Source organism: Gambusia affinis, linkage group LG05 (genome assembly GCF_019740435.1).
Source record: "Gambusia affinis linkage group LG05, SWU_Gaff_1.0, whole genome shotgun sequence".
NCBI lineage: Eukaryota > Metazoa > Chordata > Actinopteri > Cyprinodontiformes > Poeciliidae > Gambusia > Gambusia affinis.
In genome coordinates, this window is record NC_057872.1 from 2,660,965 (window position 1) to 2,686,612 (window position 25,648).

The window sequence follows — 25,648 nt, forward strand, 5'->3', positions numbered from 1 at the left end:
TTGTTAAACTGTGTGAAAGACAGAACTAGCTTTTCCCTTTCTCCAGATGTTCTTTTATCTACTGGAATACTCCTTACTTATTAGACTGCCTGTGTGTAGGATGTTAGTTTCTATGTTCCTTCTTCCTTGTTCAGAATAACCCATCTTGTTTTAATTTATTACCCCCCACATTCCATTTCACTCCTGCTTTGTTTTGTAATAAAAGACCAGTTCTGATGCAGAGAGTCAGAACACATGGTAAACACCTTGGAGAAGTGGTTTGCTATGTTTTCTCCTTTTGCTAAAGACTTGATTGAAAACTAAAACGTTGTCTGTGGTTCTCTTTTTATGAAGGTTGAGAAAATACCTGTCATCTTGGTGTCGTGATCCGGATCTCACCACACCCGTTCGCTGACAGACGAAGAACGACGCGCTGAAAACCGTGCACAACCAGAGTCAACAGGACTTGGAAACAAAGTGCCTGGAAGTAACTTTTTCGCTGGGCCAGCGCCCTATGTCCGACATTGTCTGCCAACGGCGGATTGACGAGATCCGACCGGACAAGACGAACCAACAGAAACGTGAGTTGAAAAAGTGCTATTAATTGGGTTAAATTCCCTAAAATTATGGGAGGTGTTTTTACTCTTTTTTTCACCTTTAAGTAAAAAACGTAATTATCTAAAGGCAGATAGTAGGTGTTTTTATTCCCTTGCAGTCTCTGCATGCAGTGTTTAAGGGTGTAGGTGCCCATCTATTTAAACACTTACAAATCAATTTTAAAAGATTATATTTTATAAAATCAGAAAATTCCAAAATGCCGAATTTAGACAAATGTGACAGTAATGGAATCTGACTGGCTTTTGTTATAAAACCTTCAGAGCCCGATTATGGAGACTTGCTAATGGTTTGAGTAGTCTGAGACCAGACAGTAGCTCCATAGGAAAAATGTGAGAGGATCATGGAGTTAAAAAAACCTCTCTGCACAGTGACGTGTTAAACAATTTCTGATCATTTTAAAACAGTTTATATTTTATCTAACAGTTTTGCTGATTTTGTTAACATGGCTCCTAAAATTTAACTGAGCATCCACAATTATTCCTAAATATTTTTCTTGTGATATTTGCTCAATAGGGAGCCCATTGATCTGAATATTCAAGGACTGTAATGACGTAACTATCTAAAAGGTAGATAGTGGGTATTTTTACTCTTTTTTTCACCTTTAACAGAAAGAATGTAACTATCTAAAGGCAGATAGGGGGTATTTTTTTTACTATTTTTCACCTTTAATAGAAAGAAAGTATCTAAAAGGTACATAGTGGATAATTTTACTCTATTTTCACCTTTAATAGAAAGAAAGTAGCTATATAAAGGCAGATAGTGGGTATTTTTAGTATTTTTCACCTTTAATAGAAAGAATCATTCTCTTGATTCTTTGAATCAAGAGAAAACATGTGACATAAATCAATGAGTAAACATCCTCCGAAGGAAAGGAGCAATCCTCTCGACATATCTTTTATAGAGTTCAGTTCCAAAACCATCAGGCCCTGGGTCTTTGGCCTTGGGGAAGGCTTTAATTACATCAAGGATCTCTTCCACACTGATGTCTGCATTAAGAGCCTCTCCAGCGGCTTCACTCATCTTAGGGAGATTAACAATATTCATAATATTGTTCAAAGGAGTCATTTATACCTTTTGGATCAGTTATCAATTTTCCAGCCCTGGACTTAATTTTATGTATTGCCCTGTTGGCCTGCAAGCCCTGCAGTTGATGGGCCAATAATCTATGGGGCTTATCACTCAGCTCAAAGTGTTTCTGCTTAATTTTGAACAACTGATCAAGGACCTGTCTGGACAGGATGGTGTTATATTCATATTTTAGAGCAAATATGTTTTGTATAGTCATAGGGTCATTAGAGAACTTGTAGTTAGATTCTAAGCGTGCTAATTCAGTCTCAATTCCTGCGAGGCGTTCTCGCCTTCTGTTTTTGCAGAAACTTTTCAAAAGAAATAATATGGCCTCTGATCACAACTTTAAAAGTTTCCCATAAAGTACAATCTGTAACATCTTTTGTATCGTTAGTGTCTAAGAATTCAGAAATGTTATCGTCTAAGAATTTACAAAATGTCTCCTATGATAGCAAGGATTAGTGGAAACGCCAGGAATACTGTTGTTTTTTATGGTTGAGGTCGAGAGTCAATGAGACTGGGGAGTGGTCCGATATTAAAAGTGTATGAAGAATTATTCCTAAATATTTTTCTTGTGATACTTGGTCAATAGGGACCCCATTGATCTGAATATTCAAGGACTGGAATGAAGTAACTATCTAAAAGGTAGATAGTGGATATTTTCGCTTTTTTTTTACCTTTAATAGAAAGAACATAACTATCTAAAAGGTAGATAGCGGGTATTTTTTAGACTTTTTTCACCTTTAATAGAAAGAAAGAACGGTAACTGTCTAAAGGCAGATAGTGCGTATTTTTACTCTTTTTTTTCACTTTTAATAGAAAGAAAGTAACTATCTAAAAGGTAGATAGTGGGTATTTTTACATTTTTTTCACCTTTAATAGAAAGTAAGTAACTATCTAAAGGCGGATAGTGGGTATTTTTACTCTTTTTTCACCTTTAATAGAAAGAAAGTAACTATCTGAAGGCAGATAGTGGGTATTTTACACTTTTTTCACCTTTAATAGAAAGAAAGTAACTATCTAAGTATTTCAGAAGTATTTCCACATAAAATAATAAAGAGAAGCGATTAGTTCCGAAGAGGGGTTGAACGACATTGAACCATTACTTCAGAAGAGACTCTGTAACATCAAAATAGACGCTCACAGCACTATACCTGCAGCGCTTTGGTGTTCCGCCATTTTGTTTGTAGCCTTTGACCTGCCGCGTAAAAATAAACTAAACAAAAAAGGAAAAAAAAATAATGATAAAACTTACACTTAAAAGAACGACATAATTTGAATTGTAGGTATGAAATTGTTATTATTTCTCAGATAAACTAGAATAAAAACAGGAACACCTTAACTACTCCCTGTGGGCGGAGCCAGCATACGAAGAGAAAACAGTCGTATTTCCTGCATCCCATTGGCTGTTGTAAATAATTCTGTGTTTTCCTTCTTTCTTTGTTAGTAAGTTGTTAAGCGAAAGCTAAAAGAAATGACATGTTAGGAAATACCCTCAAGGATAAGATTACATTATACTAGGAGCTAGGGAATGCCCTCTTTGGGGTGTAACTAGAGGCTAACAAAGGAGATCACAACCCCTTCTGGGGGGCCATTTTGACTTGCTACCTCTTAAAGGTGGCATGTGAAATGGACCAGCTATATTTTGGTATTAATAAATGGAATTCATGAATTCAACTCACTGATTCTTCTGTAACCTCATACATCAAGTACTCTGCATGGAGAACTGTTAATTCTCCTCAGTAGTTCATCAAATTATCAATCATTTAATATTTAAACATCAACAGACGCACCAAAATATAAAGTTAAGGGCAAATTTTGGTATTTTAAGGACCAAAATGACAGTAATTCCATATAAGCTATGTGACACTTTTAACAAAAACTGCAGGTGTATGTCTTAGTCTGGTGAATTTCTAGTTAAAACTCTAATGAAAAACAAACTAAAATGGTATAGGGAGAAACATCAGAAACCTGACTGTATAAATCTGGTACTATAGAATTGTACAAAAAATCCATGAGGGACAACGGAGTCCCAGAGCGAAATTCTGTGAAAAAAGTGTACGGAGCCTGGTGCCGGAAGCCCGTTGAAAGGCTGTTAACATTGTTTTAAACTGCGTGATTGTGAGCTTGAGTGGGAATAAAAATACCAATAGGTATTTCGTTCCATAGAACACATGAGGAGTGTAACCGGTAAACCTTTTATGGTTGCAAAAGCAATAAGCCCACACTTGATGACTGTATGTTTCTGTGTTTGATATGACGTAAAGCACTTTGAAATGCCTTGCTGCTGAAATGTGCTATACAAATAAAATTTGATTGATTGATTGATTGATTGATAAATATGCATACCCGACTTTTTACAAAACCACCTTCTTAGTTACCGTAAATTTAGCAGCCAGTTGCTTTTGGTAGGAGTCTTATGACTGTTGCATTTTAGTCCCTAAAGTCTCATGACTGTCTGAATTTATGCTTTATATTATGTCTTTATTTTTATGATACATGCGGACTTTGTGTGGAAAAGGTTTCTCTACTTGCCACTCAGATAATCTGCTACAGCTGGTGTCTGCAGCTACAAGAGATGCAGATAAAGAAGTAAACTTCTCTCAAAGTGACTGAGTGAGAAGCTGGTTCTCAGAATTTGTCTCCTAAATACTTTTGGACGTCTTCTCAAAGAGAGTCTTGTAACTTTGTATGACAGAGCTCATTCTATTCTTGTTCTCATTGCACACAAGATCATTTAATGAACCTGAATAAATTCTTTTCAACTTAACAGTACTTGTATAATTTTGTTTTTCCATCACCCATTTGCCCCTGCATCATGGTCATGATCATCCAGGTTTGCTTAATGGAAAAAACTAAGTCAAATGAAGCAACCAAGGGAAAAGAAGACCTTTCTTGTCTTTGGGCTTGAGCGACGGTTGTGCTGATCTACAGCCCAGTAGATCAACAAGTTGTTAAAAAGATCCAGACCAAACCATACGGTACCAAAACCCATAACACATTCAAAGTCACCAAAAGCCCCTTCATTCTGAAGTTCAGGTTGGCTTCAGCAAGTCATCTTCACCATGTTTAGATATCTGAATGCACGGGGCGGAAAACATGTACAGACAAATAGATTGAATTCACAGTTGGTGTTTTTGATCAAACTTTTATTATAATCAACAAATTTAACTGTGCACAAATTAAAGTCACATCACACACACACACACACACACACACACACACACACACACACAACCTCACAAACACAGACACATCATTACCATTATATTGCAATTAAAATCAAAGGCTTTCTTATAAAGGGTGGCATACAGATCAGGTTTATTCAATAATCTCCAGCCAGAGTGATTCCATATTAGCCTGTGGATTATTTTCTAAGAATGGTGAAGTGGTAAAACTGCAACTCATCTCACAGCTTCTAACGGAACCTCCTTGTGCTAAGCTTTGAGTGTGTGTGTGTGTCTACTGGTGACCTGCAGGGAGAGTACACAAACCCCTGCAGACAGGCTCCCCCTGCAGGAACTAAGCAGGTATTGAGGATGGATGATTAACACAAATTCCACATGATTTTCATTAAGCTAATTAGAATATTCATGTACTGTGTAACAACAGTTCTGAAAGAAACCAACATATGTGGGACTGTAAAGTAGAGTCGGAAGTATTAGTGCCAGATGATGAATATTAAAATCTCTGGCTTGGTGAATAAGATAAAGAGCCACAGGTTTACAAACAGAATATTTTTGTTTGATATTAACATTTTTTTGATGCTCTGAAACAATCCAAACCTGGAGCTGCTGCAGAGAAGATTCTTTAGACTCCAGCTTTAGCTGATGGGATGCAGGGGCAACAAAGTGCAGAGGCAACAGCCTTTAAACCAACTTTGGAAGGTTGAGGTGTAACATAACTCCTGCTCAGGACTTACATAAGTGCAAAAATATGATTATTATACCTTTCAATTTGGGATGCTTTGAGTGTGATTTGTAGCTTAAAAGAAAAAGTGCAAACAAACTGATTTTTTAGAGCAGGGTGTTTATACTAAGGTGCCAAGAGGATGTAAAATTGTATCTCTGCTACTCTAGAAAGTCCTTCAGGGAATGGAAAGGCTACATGATCTTCAACAGGAAGGTGAGTTGAGGAATGATTGAAGACCTTTGCACAGTTTTGGAACGGTTCAGTGGTGTTATAGCTGTACATAGACAGACAGAGATAGGAGTGTGTGCCACATTTCTCCACCACAGCTGCAGAAAAGGTCAGCAGAGGTCAGATCTCGCTCTCATACGTGTGCATGTATGTTTTTAAGGAGAGGATCTCAGTGTAGCTCCGGCTGGTTCTCCGGTACAGGTCCAGGCCTGTGAGTAGCTCAACATCTCTGATCCGGGCCGTGTGCATCTTCATCAGGTCCTCCACCCAGCGGGACTCATCCTCAGAGCTCTGTTAGGTTGGGGTCACACACAGAAAGTCATGTCCGCTGCTCTCAGAACCAGCCATGTGGACAGATAGGACCAGAACGTGAAAGGTACATGCGATGTGATTGGTTCTTACGTTGCAGGTCTCGTCGTTGTTGGGTCGGTGTGGCAGGATGAAAGCGGCGCTGCTCAGTGGACCATTGCATGAGTCTGCAGGCTGTCTGAAATCCAGGCAGCTGGTCAGGACCACGAAGTAATGAGATGGCACGGGGACAGCTCCGCTCACATGGCTGGAACAGATTTCACCTTTTAGTCAGGAGTCTGCTGACTCTGACTCAACAATTATTTCTCCAATTATTAGAGTCTGACATGAAAAGCTTATGAAGAACAAAGTCCAAATAAAAATGGTATTTTTTCAATGGCTGATCTACAATTTGGAAATAAGCAGATACTATCTAAACTGACATTAAGAAGTATACTAATGGTCTTTTTGATTACTGTGCAAAACATTTCAACTATGAAAAAATGGACCTCCTCCAGTCCACTCTGAGCTACTAATGCCGTTTGAGGAAATGCACCGATCCCAACCATAAGAGCCAGGAGGTGGGCCTTAGGGCTGTCAATGTAAATGTGGTGATGCTGGAGAAACAGCTTACCATTACAGAAAAACCGCTTACACGGACAGTGCTCCTTCCTTTGACTGTTTGTTTCACTGAACTGGGAGCACTGGGAAAAGGCAGAGGAGCTCAATTTTTTCACAGATTGTCTGTCTCATACTTTAAACAAATATGTAGAAAAAATATTCTTATAAAATTTACATACTGCAGCTTTAATGGTTCATGTACATGTTGCTTCCAAGGAGCCACGCTTTTAATAATCTAATAAAGAACTCTGGATCAACAGTACCAAGGCTTTATGAAGGTTTTTCTTGGTTTCCTTCCTTTTGGTTGAACTAACGTTCAGTCTCTTCCTTCTTTCTGACTGTGGCAAAATATTGTTATGATGAGGAATGTGGACAACTGCAGGTACAGGTGAGACCTAAAAGCCTATCTACACAAGAAAAATTAAATGTTGATTTCTTAGTGTCTGAGAGAAGTACCACTGAGGGCTAGTTAGTGACACTTCCTCAACCAAGACAGACGGATGGTTAAGAACTGATGGTTTGCAGAATAGTTTTCTCAGCACCACTCACTTATCAGTTGGAGTAAACTTCTAAAAAGACTTTGTCACTTTCCTGTTCTACTGCTGAGAACCTGCCAAGTCAGCCCAGCTAATTCCACCTTTGGTCAGCACTTATTCTGATTGAGAGACATGGATGCTAACCCGTCTCTATACCAACCCACCAATCAACGGTTGACTGCAAACATCCCCATCTGGCCGGCCCCAATGGAACCACAGCTCTCAGGATTCCACTCCAGCTGGGGGCCCTCAAGGCGAATGCAAAGGCACCCAATCTAGGTTTGGAACCAACCGGGCCGAGGCCTGCAGTTCATCGAGTCTAGTTAGACTCAGAAGTGCCGCAAGACCCACACACCTCCACCGAGGTTGACAGTCTTGCCATCTGTGAGTCGACCCAGAGGGCCAGTTCTTTGTCCGGCAGGCCACAAAAACTGACACATTTGGATCTGTCCAAACATTTGGATAGTTGGACATATCCAAATGTTTCCTTTGCAAAGATTTGGATATGTCAGTTATTAGTTAATGGTGGACATGTGTACATCCTAGGATCCAGTGGAGCTAGATTAGGATTAAAGTTAAACTATAGGTTTTAACCTTGGGGTTTCTGAGAGTCCAGTAAGCCCCAAATAACCCTTAGAGATTTGTCCATTGTTGGAATAAAATTCTGAATGTTCATTTATTATTTCAGAAATGTTCCTTATATTTTTTAATAGCAGAAGTTGGGTTATTTATTATTTCTGTCTATTTATTTAACCTTCATTTAACCAGGAAAACCTAATTGTGATTTTAAAAAAATCTAATTTACAAGAGTGTCCTGATTCTTTGTAAGTCCTTACATTTGTTTCTTTTGTTCCCTATATTTAGAATTAGTAGAGGCTAGTAAATATCAATTTCACCGACTAATGTTGAACTTTCATTTGATTATTGGATTCTCATAATTTTCTCATAATTTGTAGCTCATAGATCATTACATCAGCCCCATGAATATATAAATCCTAAATTTGAAAAAAAAAAAAGAAATTGTTACTCTTCAGATTTATTTAAACTATAGAGTAGTTTGAATACAAGACTGGTGTATTGCTTTATATCAACCAAGTTTAAAGCCTCGCAGCCAGAAAGCATTAGAGAAACTCATTAGAACCAAAGTTTAGGTAAATAAGAGATTAATGAAGACTTTTGCACAGATCTGAACTATTCAGACAATTCACATGAATGAATGAATGAATGAATGAATGAATGAATGAATGAATGAATGAATGAATGAATGAATGAATTCTCCTACTCTCTGATTGTCTCAGCCGAGTCTCTGACTCCATCATAATTGTAGTCAAAGATGGGTCCAACAAGAAGGTTCAGTCCGTTCCTCTCAGTGGCGTATTTCTTCACCAGAGCTCTCTGAAAGTAAGTCCAGATTCCTGAGTGGGAGTGGGAGTGTGGGCAGAGAGAAGGACGTGGCAGAGGTGGGTGTGAATGGTGGAAATGATTACAAAAAGCATTATTAAAACTTCTGAGCCTAAAATGCATCAGGCATCAGGAGTTCATGAAGTGAGAACTTACTCTTAAATGCAGGATACATGGGCACAGTGTTGGTGATGAGGACAGCCTCGTATTTTTTCTCCAGGTTTGAAGAAAGCTCTGTGAACACACACAAGATATTCCACTGATGATTTCCTGTCCAATTCACAGTTATTCATGACTTTAAATCCTAATAAGACCAATTGAATGTGACTAACTATGAAAATGTCAGGGGTTATGATTACTTTAGCAGTGGCTGGGAGTGTCCACTGAGGTTGAGTGTGTTTTTGGAAGTCTGCAGTGGAGATTCACTTACGCGGCGGGTACAAGAAGGCATATGTGACATGTTTCTCTGCTCTATAGTTGGAACACGACGGGCTGAAGGCCGGTGGGACTCTGGCATCCGGTCTTACACAGTTGGACAGAGACTCAGGCAAAGGAAACAACTCTACCTGGACAGGACAAAAAGAAATTACCCCACTTTTACCACTAGGGTGTGCAAGAAGCAAGAAGTTTGCTTAGATTTCTTTAGTGTTTCACAGAAAGACTTGAGTAATGTACATAGAAAGAAAGTCTTTGACAGTACAAAAGGAGGGGTCAGGGTGGGCGCTACCTGTCTGCTGACGGTGTAGGATGTCCAGAGGGGCATGAACAGGGCTTCACTGTAGCTGCTGATGTAGTCGCTGTGATGTAGTATGGAGTATTTGGCATGGAAGAGGACAGCAGGTCGGCCGTACGGCAGGTTCCTGCTGTCTGAGGGACGGAGCAAACAGAGGAACACGGCACAGAGAGTACTGATGTAACAAGACCCATTTATACAGGTCAGACTGCAGCATGGAGGCTGAACTCTGCTGACAGCAGTCTGACTGAGGCAAACATCTGGCTCTATGAGCAAACACTTCATTTCACATGTCAGATATAAGTGAGAGTTAATACAAAAAAAATCCACCTTGAACTTTGTTACATCACGACCATAAATGTTAATGGGCCTTTCTGGAATTTCATTTGTATGGAAGTCCCTTTTTGCCATGGAAGAAAAGAAAAAGTTATACAGAAAGTCATAATTTCAAGTTTTAAAATCATAATTATGAGATTCTGGATGCATTCACACAAGCTCTGTTCAGTCTGCTTTAGTCGAAATCTGGATCAGTTTAGAAAGTCTGGTTTGTTTGGGGAGGTAAGAACACATAATAAAACTAAGAAACAAATTCTGGTCTACCTACAATCCATGTTCTTGGTTCAGTTGATGGGAACTCTTGTGTTGTTAGAATACATATGTCAATGCTAAGTTGACCAAAGAACACTCCAAAGGCAGGAAGTGGACTATAGCGTGGGGCATTCTGGATAAATAAAACCAAAACAAACATGCAAGTCTAGCAGCAGAAATGGCTCATGGTCTTTTATCAACCACTAAAATCTGATACCACTCCATTGTGTTTGGCATCAGATTATCTGTCTCTGTGTTGCCCTGTGACAGACTGGCGACCTGTCCAGGGTGTACACTGACTCTCGCCTGGAACGTAGCTGGAGATAGACACCAGCAACCCTACTGACCCCTCTAGGGGACAAGGGTGAACAGAGAATGGATGGATGGATGGATGTTAAAGAGAAGGAATTTTGTAAACGATCAGACTGGAACTGGACCTTGAAGTGGAATCAAACTTTTGTAATCTCAATGCTTCAAAAATAAAGTATATTAATAAGAAAAAATCATAGATGTGCACTCTATAAATCTCATCTTTATGGAAGATGGGCAGTTTGACATGTAGTGGACACAACAAACATATGAAAGAAGTGTTTCTGTCAGATTAAACCAAAATGGAAGGTTTGGTCTACAACTAATCCTCACCTATTCATAGATTCACAGTGAATTTTTCTGTTAAATGTTGCGAAATCATTTGTGAACATCCACCCAATCAGTGATTTGTTTTTGTTTTTGTAAAGCATACCTAAAATATTTGAAAGTAAGTGCAGCTCAGGCAGCTGAACTAGCCAATCCTGGAGCCCCATTCATTTTTCTGGGTGGTGATTGGCTGTACCCCATGCAGCAAACACAGTCCCAAGATGGCTTCCACTGCATGCAATAATACACATTAACGAATACTTGGTGTTTGAACTTTTAAAATAAGCATTTTTAAATTCAACTGACAATCTGTGAAAAACTTGAACATGTTTGCACAGAGGCTCTCCGTCCAATTAAAGAGCAGGAAAACCTTAATCTATAGAGTGTGAAAACTGGTAGAGCCAGAAAATAACCGACCAGGAGCCAAGGGAGCTTCACAAAGTATTGTCTAAATTCAGGGGCAGACCTCCATCCCATTAGATTTTTATTTGTTAAAGCAAAAACTCTGGAACTGTGAATCATTCTCCTTTCCTTTCACTTCACTGCTTTATTCTACTTTGTGTTGGTGTGTCATATAAACTCATATTAAAAGGCATCATAAGCCTTTTTTTTTAGTGTGACGAAATGTAAAAAAGTTCAAGGAGTGCATTCACTGTTTTGGCATATTGTATTTGCAAATCTCATGACAAACTGACCATCAATAGCTTGCCTCAATCGCCGGTTTAGCTCCTCCACTTTGTTCTGTAAGAGACAGAGCCAGAGTGACTCCAGGTTATAGCCTCGTACAAGGGTCACTTTCAAACCTCTCTGGCCCCTACTTTTTACACGCAACTGCAAAAAGATTGGAGATTTAAACAATCTCTTGCCAGAGATCTACATGGGAATAAGAAACAGTGAAACAGTGCAGAACTGAGTCTCATTCACCACAGAACAAACCAGTGGACTGGAAAACCCATTTCATATGCAAAAGAGAATATGAAATGGTAGCCTGTGCATTTGTTTGCAACAAAACAGTGTGAACTGAAGGTGAACTGACTCCAGCTCTGCTGCAGAAGGCAAGAAGGTAATTTCAATTTTACAAGAAGACGTAGAGCAACCCAGTGCAGAATGTCATACAAGTACAGGTGACTGTGGAGGACACAGGCTCACGCAGATGATAATTTTACATGTAAAATAAGTCATATTTGGGATATTTAAACTGAAAAAAGTCTTCTTATTGTCATATTATTTTGTTTGCAAGATTATTTGTTATGCTAGCTGGTCTTGAGTAGTTGTTATTTAGTCAGCCAGAATTTGTTTGTCATAAGCTGAGCTTTAGCGCTGCTTCATGAAAGTTTTTATACATAATGAATATGTCACATGTGAATGAACAGTCATGGGAATAAATGACTGACTCCAGATCTGTTTATTCACATTCTTTCTCCCTTAGGGCCTCCACAAAAGCTAGAAACGGCCCTGGCTAAGACCTTCCTCCTGGCTGTACTTCTGTTAAAGCAAAAACTGGAGTTCTCACAAGCTTTTCTGTTAGCTGTAGTTCCTTACTCTGACTAAGTCATTCCAAACCTTATGCTGAAGCCATTCTTTTGTGGATCTGGTTGGATGTTTGGGCTCACCGTTAATGAAAAAAGAAAATCTCTCTTCACGTTCAGCCTTTCAGCAGACACCTAAAAGCAGGGGTGGAAAGTAACTGGTTACAATTACCCACTTTACTGTAATTAAGTACAATTTGTCTGTACTGTAATTTTTTATCAGTTACTGTAATTTGTCGACATGACTAAATGCTAAAAGTTAATCAAAATGTTCTGAAACAAATTCTTATATTAAGCATGTACATACTTATTAAAATAGGTTAAGACAGCTATTCTCTATTTTGCTTCCCAACAAACTGGTTTGTTTTCAGTTGAAGTTTATAAAAAGACTGGAAATTATTTGCCATGTTCTCCTTTTTTCCAGGCCAAAACGCAAGCATCCTAACAGAGTGTGAAGACTTTTCCTTTGTATTTCCATTATCAAACAGCCTTCAAATCTGTCGTGCTGTTGATGCTTCATATCAGAAGTTTTCAGTCTGCTTGCGCTGGTCCTCCACTGTACCTGTGGAAGTCAGTAAAGCTAAAACCAGGCATTCCTCTCAACTGTCTAACAGGGCTGACCTTTTCATCGCAGTTGCAGCCCAAGTCATCCGTTCCCAGAGGAACGAGGTTGGAGGCCGTCGGCCTGGACACCTCCTCTGGCATGGTGGGTCTAAAAGTCGGACTTCTCAGCAGGTGGTTAAGACTGCCATGAGTTCCATTGTTTGGAGCTGGTATAAGACCCAGGAGATCTGAGGATGGGATAAGTCAGAGATTGATTGATTGATTGATTGATTGATTGATTGATTGATTGATTGATTGATTGATTGATTGATTGATTGATTGATTGATTGATTGATTGATTGATTGATTGATTGATTGATTGATTGATTGATTGATTGATTGATTGATTGATGTTAAAGCGTAAAGTGCCTATTAATGAACGTAAAATGTTGTCATAAATAAGCCGGATTTAGCGAAATGCTAGTTTCCAGCTGTAGTCCCATAAAAACTAACAACGCAAGGCATAAACATTCACACAGTTTTATACATAAAAATAAAAAACATAAACAAATAGCTTATTCTGACTTTACATATAGTTTTAAATAAAGAAGCTAATAAAAAAAAAAAAAAACTTTACTGTTGTTTTAGTTACAAAGGTAACTAAAACTAAATGAGCTAAACGCAGAGAAGGTTGAACACCAAGCTATTCACATGATGATTTCATCTGGACATAATCCTGAGCACTATGACCTGTATATGTCACAGGATTGGACTATAAGACCACCATGTTGTCCAATGCGTTTACACAGGATCTTCCAGTCAGACAATCTGGGGACTGCCAGTTACTTATAGCCCTAACACATTCCCTGTAGTACCTCCTCTAGATGTGACTACTCCTCACTGAACCATTCATGACGGAAGCTCTGTGACTGTTTGTCTGAATGAAGCCTTCCAGTTGCAGGAATAGTTTCAAATCAAACACATGCACTCAGTTTTGAACACAAACTAATTCAGAAACGGGTCTTACCACACATGACGTTATACAGTTCAATGTTTTCAAAGGCTGGAACTTTGGTCTTGAATTTAAATGAGGGTCCATAGCCCAAAAAAATAGTCTGAAAAAGAAGGTGAGACTGGTCATATAATCGAAAAGAATATAGAAAGAAAATATGCCCTGCTTTTTTAATGCTTTGTGCACCAGTAGGTTTTATTTTTATATAATTATTGCTGTAGAAAATGTTTTCTACTTAATCGAAACTTCTGAATAATTTGTAATAAATATGCTAATATTGTTGGCTTGTTAACATTGTTCTGGCATAGCATCTGTCTGCTGCTTGTATATTAGATGTAAGATGTGAAATACCTGCATGCTGTTGATCTTATTGTCATATCCATGGTCGCCTAAGGATCCACAGGGTCTCCTCCCCACTGGGGGTTTCCTGAAGTCAGGTTTAGATGAGATCAATATCAAGTTATTGTTACAATGGCTTTAAATTCCTCACACAATCTGTGACTAAAGTTCTAGAGAAGCATTACTCATCATTCAACTCACTCAGAATAAACACATAAAGGTTTTCAACTTTGACAGAAAACGACTTACTCTAAAGAAAGAAATACTTCATTTATTAGTAACTTCCAGTTAAACACTCTAATGCATATCAGCTTAAGCATAGGTTTGCATTTCAAATTAGTAAAGCCACAGGCATGCAAAAAATGTAACAGAGTAACTGAAAGCATTTTATGATGTGAGAACATTTGGAGTTATACAGCCAGTAATGGCTGTGTGCATGTGTGTGTGTGCGTGTGTGGGTGTGTGCGTGTGTGTGGGGGGGGGGGGGGTGCAAATGGTCTAACACTCTGCTCACAGCTCTAGTGCCAACGATTAGCCTGTCTGTGGAAGGGAGCTACACAGAAACCATAAAGATTTCTTTCATCCAGCTGCTGTGCACTTCAGTGAGGGAAACCAACAAACAGAATGTCAACAACCAAGACCAGTAAAGGTAGCTGTGGTGCTGGCTTTACACCGTCTGCTGGGGTGGCTGGGTGCTGTGTGGAAACCTCTTACAGGTCAACATCACCAGACTCAGTTCAGCTCAGCTCCCCTCAGTTCACTTTACATAAATTCAGTTTATTTTAGTTTACTTAGGGTTAGTATAGTTTAGTTAACGTAATTCAGTAAAGTTTAGACTAGCTAAATTACCTAATCTAGTTTAGGTAATTTAGCTTTGATTAGGCTGACTTAGTTTGGCTTAGCTGTGCTAATTTAATATAGCTTAGTTTAGCATAGCTTAGTATAGCATAGCTTAGTTTAGATTAGCATAGCTTAATGAACTTTACTCGGTTCAGTTTAGCTTTGCATAGCTTAATTTAGTTTAAGCTATGCTGGTGTGTAACTTAAACATTTATAGTTTAGTTTATCTTAAACTAGATTAAGGTAATCTAGCACTAAGCTATTTTTCTTGGTGCGCCATTAACATGTCAGCTTCTCCATTATTTTACACATTTGGGGCTTTCATTTCTCCTACTGTTAATATGTGGAAGGCCATCACAGCAGGGTTTTTATTTATTTCAGCACCAGGTTGTATAAGAAAAACGGTTGACTAATATTTTATATATATATTTTTTATATAACTGACTTTAATATGGTGCAGCAACCACTTAAAGAATTTAAGGTGTTTTGTTAGAAATCTAAACTCATTGTTCTGGAACCATTTTACTTTTGATTTGATGAATCTAACTTAGGTGACAAAAAGTTTGCACGCTGCAGTACATCATGTACAACAATCTTCAGGACTATTGTTTTTGTACATTTAAATAAAGACTTTACTAATAGAAAAGTTAAGACTGATTATCAAGTGCAGCTGCTGCAGTAGTTCTGCCACTGTACTTGGCCACAAGCCACTTCCTGTCCACCAGCAGGTGGATGTCTTCAATACGTCGATTGTTGGCGTAGTGCAGTCTCTTAGGCAGGTGCTGCTTCAGGTACGGCTTAAAGTGCTGCTCTGCCTTCTTACACTGTTGAAGAAATCATTTAGATGACACATCACCACATGTCAAAGAGGAAATCAAATTACATGCATCTCCACTTCCTCATTTCAGACCTTCATATTCTGAACAAATATTTTACTCACTGTTAGATTTGCAACAACAGCCTTGGGGTTATCTGAAAAAAGAAAACATATGGTCACAGAAATTGTTGGACTTTCTGAGCAATGGAGATGAGAAGAGTAAGTTTAAAATGTTGGCTTCGTCTTTACATCCTTTAATTCTAAACTGCTTGGTTGGTTGAGAAGTCCATCATATGTTCTCAAAAGACCTTAAAGGGACACTTGTTTTTTTGTAAGGTATCATGTGGAAAAATACTGGCACTATTCCTTTAAATGCAGTTTGCGAAGTTATTTCTTGTGCTTTTACGATTTAGGCTCAGTGACGGCATGATGGGGATAGGCTGACCTTGAACCTGCTGATATAAATGGAACGAGACAAAATTCTGCTGGTGCCTGAATGTACAGTCAGAGATCAGGGCAGGACTATTTCCTTTAGTCCTTGCTCAGTCAGTGAGCCTGTTTGTTCCTCGTCTCCTTGTAACATTGCATCTGAAGCACATTGCTGGAAGAATTCAGAGAGTTGCTTTTCTTTATCACAGGTCCTTTAAGCATCATCATCAGCATTTCAGATAAAACAAGATAGAAAAAGATCCCAAATCTATCAGTTATTTACAACAGTTCTTGTGTGGTGCGTTTTATTTCTTTAAAGCAGAGAGAACAGAACTTTTCACTCACATTTGGGGTTGCTGGGATATCGGGAGCGTATTCTGCCATGAGACCCAGGGATGAGGCTGATGTCATCAACAGTGGTCATGTAGTTGCTGAGGAACTCTGTGCGATCACAGTGAGCCTCTTCCATACCTGAAACATCGCAGGAGGAGAAGGCTGGTGTGAAACTCTCAAGGATACAAACTTTTCAATAATGGAAATCATCTAATTGGATTCTTGCTTTCCATTTCTGGTAAAGTCTGCAGGAGTTCATCCTACTCAGTCGATTCACTGACAGACTGGTTCTCCTATTGGCTGACCCACTTTATTCTACCAATCATTGTTTGTAATCAACCAGCAACATCACTGTGTAAACTGACACAAATATAAGTTTCAAAGTTTCCAGTGTTGATCTTAGTCCTTCCTAACTTCTGGAATTGTTGGATATCATCATTTGCACCAAACTCCTGACTGATGGTGATCCGTTCTGGTCTTCTGAGTTCTTGGACTTGGCTCCAGTTTGTTGTCTTGTGTTTCTTCTACACGAAATTTATTAAGTTTCCACTAATTAATGGATTTATGGAGTTTCCACACCACAGATCCAAACTTTCAACCTTTGAGCCACTCTGTTATAACTATAGCCATGTGACACTGAGCTCCATCATGCTGAAAAATCCACCGATGATGACTAAGTTATTCCTTGGAAAACATTTTGTTCCCATTCTTTATATTCATGGGCAGAAGTAGAAGGAAGCCTGCTGCTAGACACAAACCCAATCCATGGCAGTTCATTTCTTCTTCTCTGGAGAAATAATTTTTCCAATTCTCCAGAAATTAAAAATCATTTCTGGAGAAATGATCTCCCAATCAGATGGAAGTTTGATCAGAAGATTGATTAGAGAGGACAACTTATCAGGAATTTAGTCAATGCCTTTCGATGTCCTACAAATGAATCCTCACAATGTGAAGCTCAACTTGGTGCATGATCCAGAATGCTGTTACTTTGTCTGTAATATTCCCATTAGCTGTTCCCTGAGAGTGACCACGATGAACATCGTCAGGTCAGCTGCTGGTAATTTCGAGCTAATCAGGAAAATTTAGGCTGTGGAGCTGAACCGTACAATAGAGTAGAGCCACACGAAGCTGAAAACATCATGAGCTGCTGAGAGGAAGTGGGAGTTCAGGAGACAGACAGGACAAGCTTGGTTCTCTGGGGAACACCTCAGGTGAGGAGGGGAACACGTCAAAGGCTCCAGTTTCAATGTGGCTATAGATGCCAAGCAGGGACTCAAATAGATTACTTTAGCTGAAGAGCTTCTAATGTGATCAACTGATAGTCATAAATAAAAAGATGAACAATCAGAATTTCAAATGAGGGTTTGGACTGAGCCTGGGTCTGTACCGTGGTCTCCCACCAGGATGATGTTGACACATCGATGCAGTTTCATCTGCTTGAGTCCGTCCATCAGCTGACCCACAATCCGATCAATCGCCCTCAGAGGATTGTTAAGCTGGAAGAGGATAAAGGAAGCCATGAGCTGCCAAACCCACTCAGGATCAGAATCTCCTGGAACAAACATACTCACGTCTGCACTCATTGGGCCCATTTTGTGTCCAGAAGCGTCTGGTTGCTCAGAGTGCATGGCATAAACATAGGGCCTGAAACAGAATACAGGTGAAATGGGTGGTGTGGTGTCCAATACAAAGTTAATACTATTGGCTTAGAAGTGGCTCTAATCCTGAGCAGAAGATCAGCTATGTGTCAGATATGCTAAAGAACTGTTTTCAAATGATGATTTCATTCAACAAAGGGAAAAAATCTTCTCCAAACCAACCTGGCTCTGTGTGAAGACGTTATTGACCAAATTGTTAAATCAAGAAGCAAGTACAAATATGATTTATGTTTTTGTTTAATTTCACCAAACCCTTAGCCCAGGCCTGACTACTGCCAAATCTAAAGAAACAATAAATTACTTATGTAGAAATCCTGATATCACCGGAGGAAATTCAAGAACAGAAGGGAAACAAGGTCACAAATAAAAACAACCAAATGAGAGATTTGGAGTGGCCTAGTAGAAGTCTGGACTTGAATTCTACTAGGAGATGTGTATGACCAACACCATTTTCCAGCATGGTTCATGTTGGAAAATGCTCCAACATGTTCTGTCTTGTATTAATGGACAGAGAATGGAGCAAACATGAACAGACAAGCAGCAGCCACAAATATACTCTGAATGGATGTTTTTACTTTCTGTTGATGAAACTATTAAAGTCCCTGAAAGAGAGCAGCTGTTTTATTTTTGGATATTCAGTCATAAAATACACTTTATGTGATCAAAGACAACAGGAGAGAATAAAGCAGATTCTAGGTAATAGGATAACACACAGGACGTCATGATCAAGACACATTTCTAAACTTTATTCCAGAAAGATAAATGACGAAGAGCTAGTTCAGAATGACGTTTTGAACTTGGAATGTGTAAGTGGGGAACTTTGAACATGAACAAACTCAAATTGACCTGACTGAACTGAATTAACACTAGTTCTTGTTCAGGAGGAACTGGAGTAACACTGTCAGGTTTAGAGAGTGATTCCTTTTTTACAATGGCCTAGGTTGACTGATGATCAGTAACACCTGAGAGAGACTGAAAAGCAAAGACAGATCAAAAATCCAAACTAGGATTGTTTCAGTGAGAGGAAAGTATGACCAGAGACAACATATGTGTGAATGTGTGATCACCTCTCTCCTTCAGGGAGATGGAGCCACTGCAGCAAAGTCAGGATCCTCCTCTCCAAAGGAATGGCCCTACAAATGGACAGAAAGACAATCTGCTGTTAAAGCCCCACATTCTGATATTAATTCTAAAGCTATGAGGGGGAAAAATTTAGGACAAACAAAACTTTTTTTTATTACATTTTACATCGTTTTCAACTTTGCAGGAAAAAAAAAAATCCTGATCCCAATAAAAGCTCACTCTTTTTCTGATGTTTGTTCAAGAGAAGAGGTGAATTCACTCAGCTGATTTTCTCAAACTGAAAAGTATTTTCCAAGTGGAACAATAAACGTGACTCTATTTTGTGGTCTACCACACATTTATGTTTTTTTTTTTCTCACTTTCTGAAGTTAAATCAGACCTTAGTTTTCTAGTTAGAATCACTAACATTTTTTCGAAGTGTTAAATGGCAGTAAAACAAAAAATATGTCAGAAGAAATGTATTTATTAATGTCTTCAAAATCAAAAGTTTTGCAAAGTGAAGAAACATCACCTTAAAGGAAAAACTGCTATCATCTGTGAACATACTAGTCTAAGCATTCATGACAGAATGCATGAATGCTCTCAGTCATGCACTCAGCTAGCTACAACATTGTGGGTACCTAGCTGTTGCTCAGCAGAAAGCTAGCATGAGGGTGTATGCAGCATACACAGGATAAAACAGTGTTAAAGTGTTAAGAGAGGAGCCATGTTGTGACGACTTCCTGAAGGTTGAGTTTCAGAAAGAGAAGGAATTTTTTAACTCCTTCTCTTTCTAATTTTACACCAATTTTTGAGGTGTAAAATCATGAAGTCAATTTTTTTTTAAATGATAAATGATATCATTAACATTTTATAGCAAATGAAGGTAACATAGATACTTGATTTTGCTATAAAATGCTACTATGCCACAAAAGGTTTGAACGATCCTAACTTGGAGCGTTCCAGCTTTCAAGCCAAAACTGCCTCTGTGAAATGACGAGGACCCGGCCAAGTTCCTGGCTCTCATCTAGTCTCCAGCTGTCAACCATCAGTCCTCAACAATTTGCTTTTTGTAGCCGTCAACAAGGCATTATTCTGGCAGCGTATTTGAAAAGATAAATATCTGCTTGGGTTTTTGGATATTTGAACGTTATTCCTGGTAGAATTGTTGGAGTTCTTGTTGATTGATTAGCTTCCTCTTATGGACCGGCTTTTTAATTGCAGTCCAAAAATATTTAGGGCCATTCCAGAAGGTTCTGCTATTTTATGAGTGTTTTGGATCACTGTACTGTTGGAAAACTTAATTATGTGGTGAGGAGTCTGTCATTTCATCATTTTAATGTAAGATCTCTTGAAGGATGTAAAAATTAGAACTGCACAGTTTTAGAAAATGGTGCAATGATGATAACAATTGATATGTGCTTATTTTCTTCCTCATCTGGTCATCCACCACTCTATGACCTTTAGTATTGTAGGAAATATCATTAGTGTTCAATGTGAACAAAAACATCCAACAAGCTAACATCACATTCACGTGTAAAATGCAAGTTCAACATGCAAGTGAATATTAACCAACAATTATTGCACTCCTAACAGTTCTTGGCAATCTGAATATTACACAACCTAATATTGCGATAACTAAATATCTGCAATATATTGTGCAGCTCTGATGAAAATCGTCAAGTAAAACCTGATTGACAGAATGTGGTGAAGCTTTTCTTATTTAGACAAATAACAGATTTGCTAAGTGATGAAACTAGATGTGCAGCGTTCTCATTAACTTCTAGTGGCTTTAAATGACACAGAATCATCGGCAGCCTGTGAACAACATTTTAGATATTAATGTGCTGGAACTGTAAGTTTTGTAAATACAGACAAGTTTTTACATAGAGAATGTCTCCATGTAAAACTCAGTGGTAATGTGTTTACGTGTGAACTTACACAGGCCAGAAGAAGGTGGCAGCTTTCAGTCCCTGTCTGAGGGCAGTGATCCAGATCTGAACGAAGAAACTCTCGGTTAACTATTATGATGTTTCAATTGATATAAAAGTGTCAAGATGAAGCTAATAACTGTTCTATTACAATAATTTATTCTTTCAGATCTATATTACTCCCAAATTTGTGTCCATTATTTTTTCTGTAAGAGCGTTTTTGTTTTTTTTCAATTTTCTGCAAAAAGCTGAAAATTAGAAACAGAATTACAATACCAAGCTGAAAAACTGAGAAACATCCAAGCTTCAAGTAGAGGACATTTACTGAAAACAAACAAATCCCATATCACAAAGTAACAAAAACATTTGTTTTGTTTGTTTGTTTAGTTTCATCAGCAACTTGTAATTACTAATCCACAACTTTCTGTTTCCCTGGGGTGTAAATATGATGTAACACGGAGCAGAGGCCTATTTGTTTTTGGCTGCTGATGGGGAACCATATATCCAGCGCACAGGATGACCACTGCTACAGAACAGTAGCAAAGTGTTACCATAACAACCGTTAGGTGCCGTCTTTTTTCTCTTTTTTTTTTTTCTGTTGAGTCTTAAGTTGTTCAAACTTTGGTTTAACATGATCAAAATGGGGGTGGGTTTAAAGATTGCAGTATTTGACCTGACTGGAATTCGTAAGAACTTTTTGAAAGCAGATTAGTCATGAATTAAGGATTAATGTGTTGATACACATCTTTACAAATGTGAAGGATCAATTGAGTTTAAATGTTTTTAGACTCAGTTGGTTGACCCTAAAGACAAACACTGGGCCTCTGCAGGGACTTACTGGTTGTCCTCCCCACCAGCGGTGGTTCAGCTTTTCTCTGCTCCTCAGGTTGAATGTTGCATCAAATGTTGGGTCATACATAGAGTTTCCAACGATGCCATGAGACTCTGGATAGAGACCCTTAAATGAAATGATTGGTCATATATGAGTCACACCACCTGTTTTATTTACTTATTTAAAAACCAACTAAGTATTAATATAGGAATGATGTGCAGATATTAATATCTGTAAGGATAAACTGAAATCATACTCACTGTTGCTATTGAATAGAGGTTAGGAAAGGTTTTGGAAGGATAAACAGGCCTCATGTAAGGAGCGTGGGTTCCACAATTTCCTAAAGAATAACAGTTTTTAAATTTTTTGATTTAATAATCAGTCAGCCACGGATTTAACACAATGTACAAAATAAAATTCTGTTCAAAGGTAACTGTTTTTATGCATTGTAGAATAATTATTAGTAGGAATTGGTTCCCCACCAACCAATTAAAATACAGGAAAAATGAATAAATACATAAATAAAATGCAGGGAACTGACAGATTTTCTTTTTTCTTTCTTTTCTTGTAGAAAGCAGGTAATCTAGTCTCCCAGTGAATTTCCCAAGATCAAGCAAGGGAAAAGTTTTGCACTGCACAATCATATCAAAGATCAGCTGATTCAGCTAAGAGGGATTTGGTTGTGCTGACAATATCGTCCCTACTTCATAAAATAGAAGGATATCATTGTTTCTGTGTTGTATGCTTCATTTTGAAGATGTTAATTGAAGCTAATAAAAAAGGAACTAACTCACTGAGTTTTTCAATGTTGGGTATGATGGAGCTCCCCTTCTTCATGTAAGATGCTCTGAACCCATCCAGAGACAGTACGATGAGAGGTGGGCGCGCAAAGCTGCACATGGACCAAAATGGAGTGTGAAGGGTAAAACTTTGTCAGGCTATTGTAATCTCATTCCTCTCTTTAACATTGTGAAGGTTTCAAAGATTAACATACCCAGCAGGACATTCTGGGCTCCTGATTTCCTCACATTCATCCTGCAGCCAGGAAGTGTCTCCTGAAGAGATCCGAAAGTGAGGTGAAACACGGCAGCAGCCACATTCCAGAAAGCCAAAAACATTCCTCAACTTAAGATAAGCAACTACTGCAGGGAACAAGTATTTCCACCATTAAACATTTTTAAGCTCTTTTTTCCCAAAGAAACATTTCTTTTTAGAAAGAAATAACTTGAGTAAGTGTGAAATAAAATTCAGAGCAACTTCATTTGGTTTGTTTTTCTTCATGATTTCAGTGAATGACAACAATATTTAACAAGCTTTCAGCTTTCTTTAAGGAGAAAAGGGTCCAATCAAGTTGTTAAATCAAGAATGAACTATAATTGATTACATTTTTGTGAAGCTGAGTAGGTTTTACAAACACACCCAGGTCTGATCAGTCCAGTAGAACCAAGAATTCCCTTCAACAGATCATGTCTTACAACATGAAGTAGGCTATAAGATCTCTAACAACAACAACACATCATGCCCTGATCACAAAAGTTCGAAAACAGAAGAGAAACAAATTCTCTGGCATTCATCAGTCTGGAATGGATGATGAAGCCATTTCTGAGCTTTTGGGATTCCAGAGAACCACAAGGAGTCATATCTGAGATAGATAGTATATTTATAGCAACTGAACTTAACATAGCTATTGATTATGCTATAAAATAGCGCTGTGTGCTTGGAAAACACATAATATTGACCCTTTAAAAATATCTAACATCAGCCGATACCGATGTTGATACTGATGCTGATGCCGATATATCGTGTATCCCGATCACAGACTTGACAGCAGCTGCAGTCGAGAGTGGCTTAGGGTGTAATGGTTTTTCCAGAAAGGCTCAGATTGTTTGGTGCAGTTTTCACTGACAAAGTCTAATCATCATCTAAAAACATTTCTTTGTTGTTTGTTAGGTAAGGTGGATGCTTCAAACCTCTGCACAGCTTCCCATAGTTGGTGCAGCAGTCTCCCCTGGCGAGGCAGTCATCAGAGCAGTGGCAGGCGTGCTGTTCATTCCGGGTCTCGCCACATCGATCCTTGCTGCATTCATAACCTCCCTCTGTACACAACCAGGAACAGGAAGCAAGAAGGGAAAACTGCTGACCCAACAATCTTTATGGAGTTCTAACTAATCTTAGAGATTACCGTGAAAAGCACAACATCACGGTGGCAGTGGGAGGCAGCGGTGTGGCTGGGCAGTGGTCAGGCAGTCTGGGGTCTATGGTGACTTTTGTGGCTTAAACAATTTTGCTATTGAACAGAGCTTTTATTTGGGATGTGACACTGTCAGGGAAAATTGCATCATGGCTTTAAGGCACATGCAGGATTAAAGTGGCCAATCAGCAGTGAGCCAAAGACCACCAGGCTGAAGGAGGGAGCATAAAATCAGACCACCAGTGCTGGAAGTAGCAGGGGGGAAATGTTGACACAGCAGAGGGAGAAAGAGAAAAAACAGCAAACCTGTTTCAGCATCATTAAGAGCAGCTCGCTCTTAAAACACATGCAGCTGAACTATAAGTTTGAAAGTTTTCTGTTATTTCTATACTGAATAATTCTTTCATGTGAAAAACTATTTAGAGATTACATCTCTGCTGAACAAATGTTCCTCTTTCAAACCCTGTTATTTGTTGCTATGATTTTATGCACTGCTTCAGGAAAATCATGGTCTTTTAATAATGGAAAAGTTTTGATCAGAAATACTTTAAATCCTGCTACAAACGGATGACTGATGAAACAAAAGGCGTCCGATTTTTTTTTTCACGTAAATAAAATGGTGCGGTATTGGAAGGTCAAGATGAAAGCAGCTGCATGCTTTAAAAAAGCCAGACATAAAAACCAAAATGGATTTTAATAATCAGCTCTGCATGTACAAGTATCATTACTTTCTGTACAGTTTGCATATTTTCTCTGATCATACGTGGGTTTTCTGTGGGTGCTCTGTTTCCTCCTACAGCATAAAGACACTTCGCTCTTTAATTGCCCTTTTGTCAGTATGGATGTTTTTTCAGTTTCTCCATGTTTCCCTGGCAACCTTTCCGAGGTGAGCCTCACCTCTCACCTCATGATCTGGAGGCAGAAACCAGATTACCTGACCTGGCAGGAAGAAGCAGACATAAACTGTGGCTGGATGATCTCAGCTGTGGTTTCAAAATCATCTCCCATTTGTTGCAACCATCTCATAAGATAGAAGCCAGACCTGGCTGGACATTGCTCACAAGTAATTAGATTGACAGCAGACCACATTTGTTGATTGACCGGTGGATTTACATCACTGGCAACGTCTCAACTAACGTTTTCAATCTGCAATAAGAACCGTAGCTGTTGGTGAGACAGTGAACTGCAAATAGATAATTCCATGGTCAAAATTTAGGGTTCAAACCTTTTTAGACCACCTGCAGCATCAACTGGACTGGGGACCCAAATATACAGAGAGATTTCAGAGAAACTGGCCGCTCAACACAACACATACACAAATGACATCATCAGAGCATCATTAAGTATAACTCCTGTACGTTCATGGTACGTATTTCCACATCCTCCCCAAATTCCTGTCCATGTTCACCCCCACATGGTGAGGAAGACATTACCAATGGAGACACACCCAATGTGGCTATAATTAAACCAGACGTTAACTGGTGAGACATCCATCCATCCATCCATCCATCCATCCATCCATCC

The 25,648-nt window shown here is 38.7% G+C and overlaps 1 protein-coding gene and 1 long non-coding RNA gene across 7 annotated transcripts in view; one reads left to right on the forward strand and one right to left on the reverse strand.

Moving 5' to 3' along the window:
* Positions 1 to 31: 31 nt before the first annotated feature.
* Positions 32 to 6,304, forward strand: LOC122830926. Its single transcript, XR_006370618.1, has 3 exons — positions 32 to 560; positions 5,966 to 6,103; positions 6,215 to 6,304. It is a non-coding gene; the product is annotated as an uncharacterized LOC122830926 (long non-coding RNA).
* Positions 4,798 to 25,648, reverse strand: part of LOC122830923 (ectonucleotide pyrophosphatase/phosphodiesterase family member 2-like) — a 29,729-nt gene continuing 8,878 nt past the window's right edge. The window contains exons 4-25 of one of the 6 annotated variants that reach the window (XM_044116727.1): positions 23,904 to 24,029; positions 22,928 to 22,988; positions 22,728 to 22,825; positions 22,194 to 22,273; positions 21,940 to 22,059; positions 21,112 to 21,167; positions 19,176 to 19,241; positions 18,022 to 18,094; positions 17,838 to 17,946; positions 16,463 to 16,588; positions 15,812 to 15,843; positions 15,568 to 15,695; positions 14,044 to 14,119; positions 13,708 to 13,795; positions 12,759 to 12,928; positions 11,304 to 11,349; positions 9,379 to 9,518; positions 9,082 to 9,217; positions 8,808 to 8,885; positions 8,533 to 8,665; positions 6,208 to 6,361; positions 4,798 to 6,096 (exon numbers count right to left, since the gene is read on the reverse strand). In XM_044116727.1, the coding sequence (XP_043972662.1) occupies positions 5,926 to 6,096; positions 6,208 to 6,361; positions 8,533 to 8,665; positions 8,808 to 8,885; positions 9,082 to 9,217; positions 9,379 to 9,518; positions 11,304 to 11,349; positions 12,759 to 12,928; positions 13,708 to 13,795; positions 14,044 to 14,119; positions 15,568 to 15,695; positions 15,812 to 15,843; positions 16,463 to 16,588; positions 17,838 to 17,946; positions 18,022 to 18,094; positions 19,176 to 19,241; positions 21,112 to 21,167; positions 21,940 to 22,059; positions 22,194 to 22,273; positions 22,728 to 22,825; positions 22,928 to 22,988; positions 23,904 to 24,029 (2,267 nt within the window). In that variant the 3' untranslated portion in view covers positions 4,798 to 5,925. Of the gene's footprint in view, positions 6,097 to 6,207; positions 6,362 to 8,532; positions 8,666 to 8,807; positions 8,886 to 9,081; positions 9,218 to 9,378; positions 9,519 to 11,303; positions 11,440 to 12,221; positions 12,273 to 12,758; positions 12,929 to 13,707; positions 13,796 to 14,043; positions 14,120 to 15,567; positions 15,696 to 15,811; positions 15,844 to 16,462; positions 16,589 to 17,837; positions 18,095 to 19,175; positions 19,242 to 21,111; positions 21,168 to 21,939; positions 22,060 to 22,193; positions 22,274 to 22,727; positions 22,826 to 22,927; positions 22,989 to 23,903; positions 24,030 to 25,648 lie in introns of those variants that run through there. The other 5 variants (XM_044116723.1, XM_044116724.1, XM_044116722.1 and 2 more) reach the window with 5 other exon arrangements.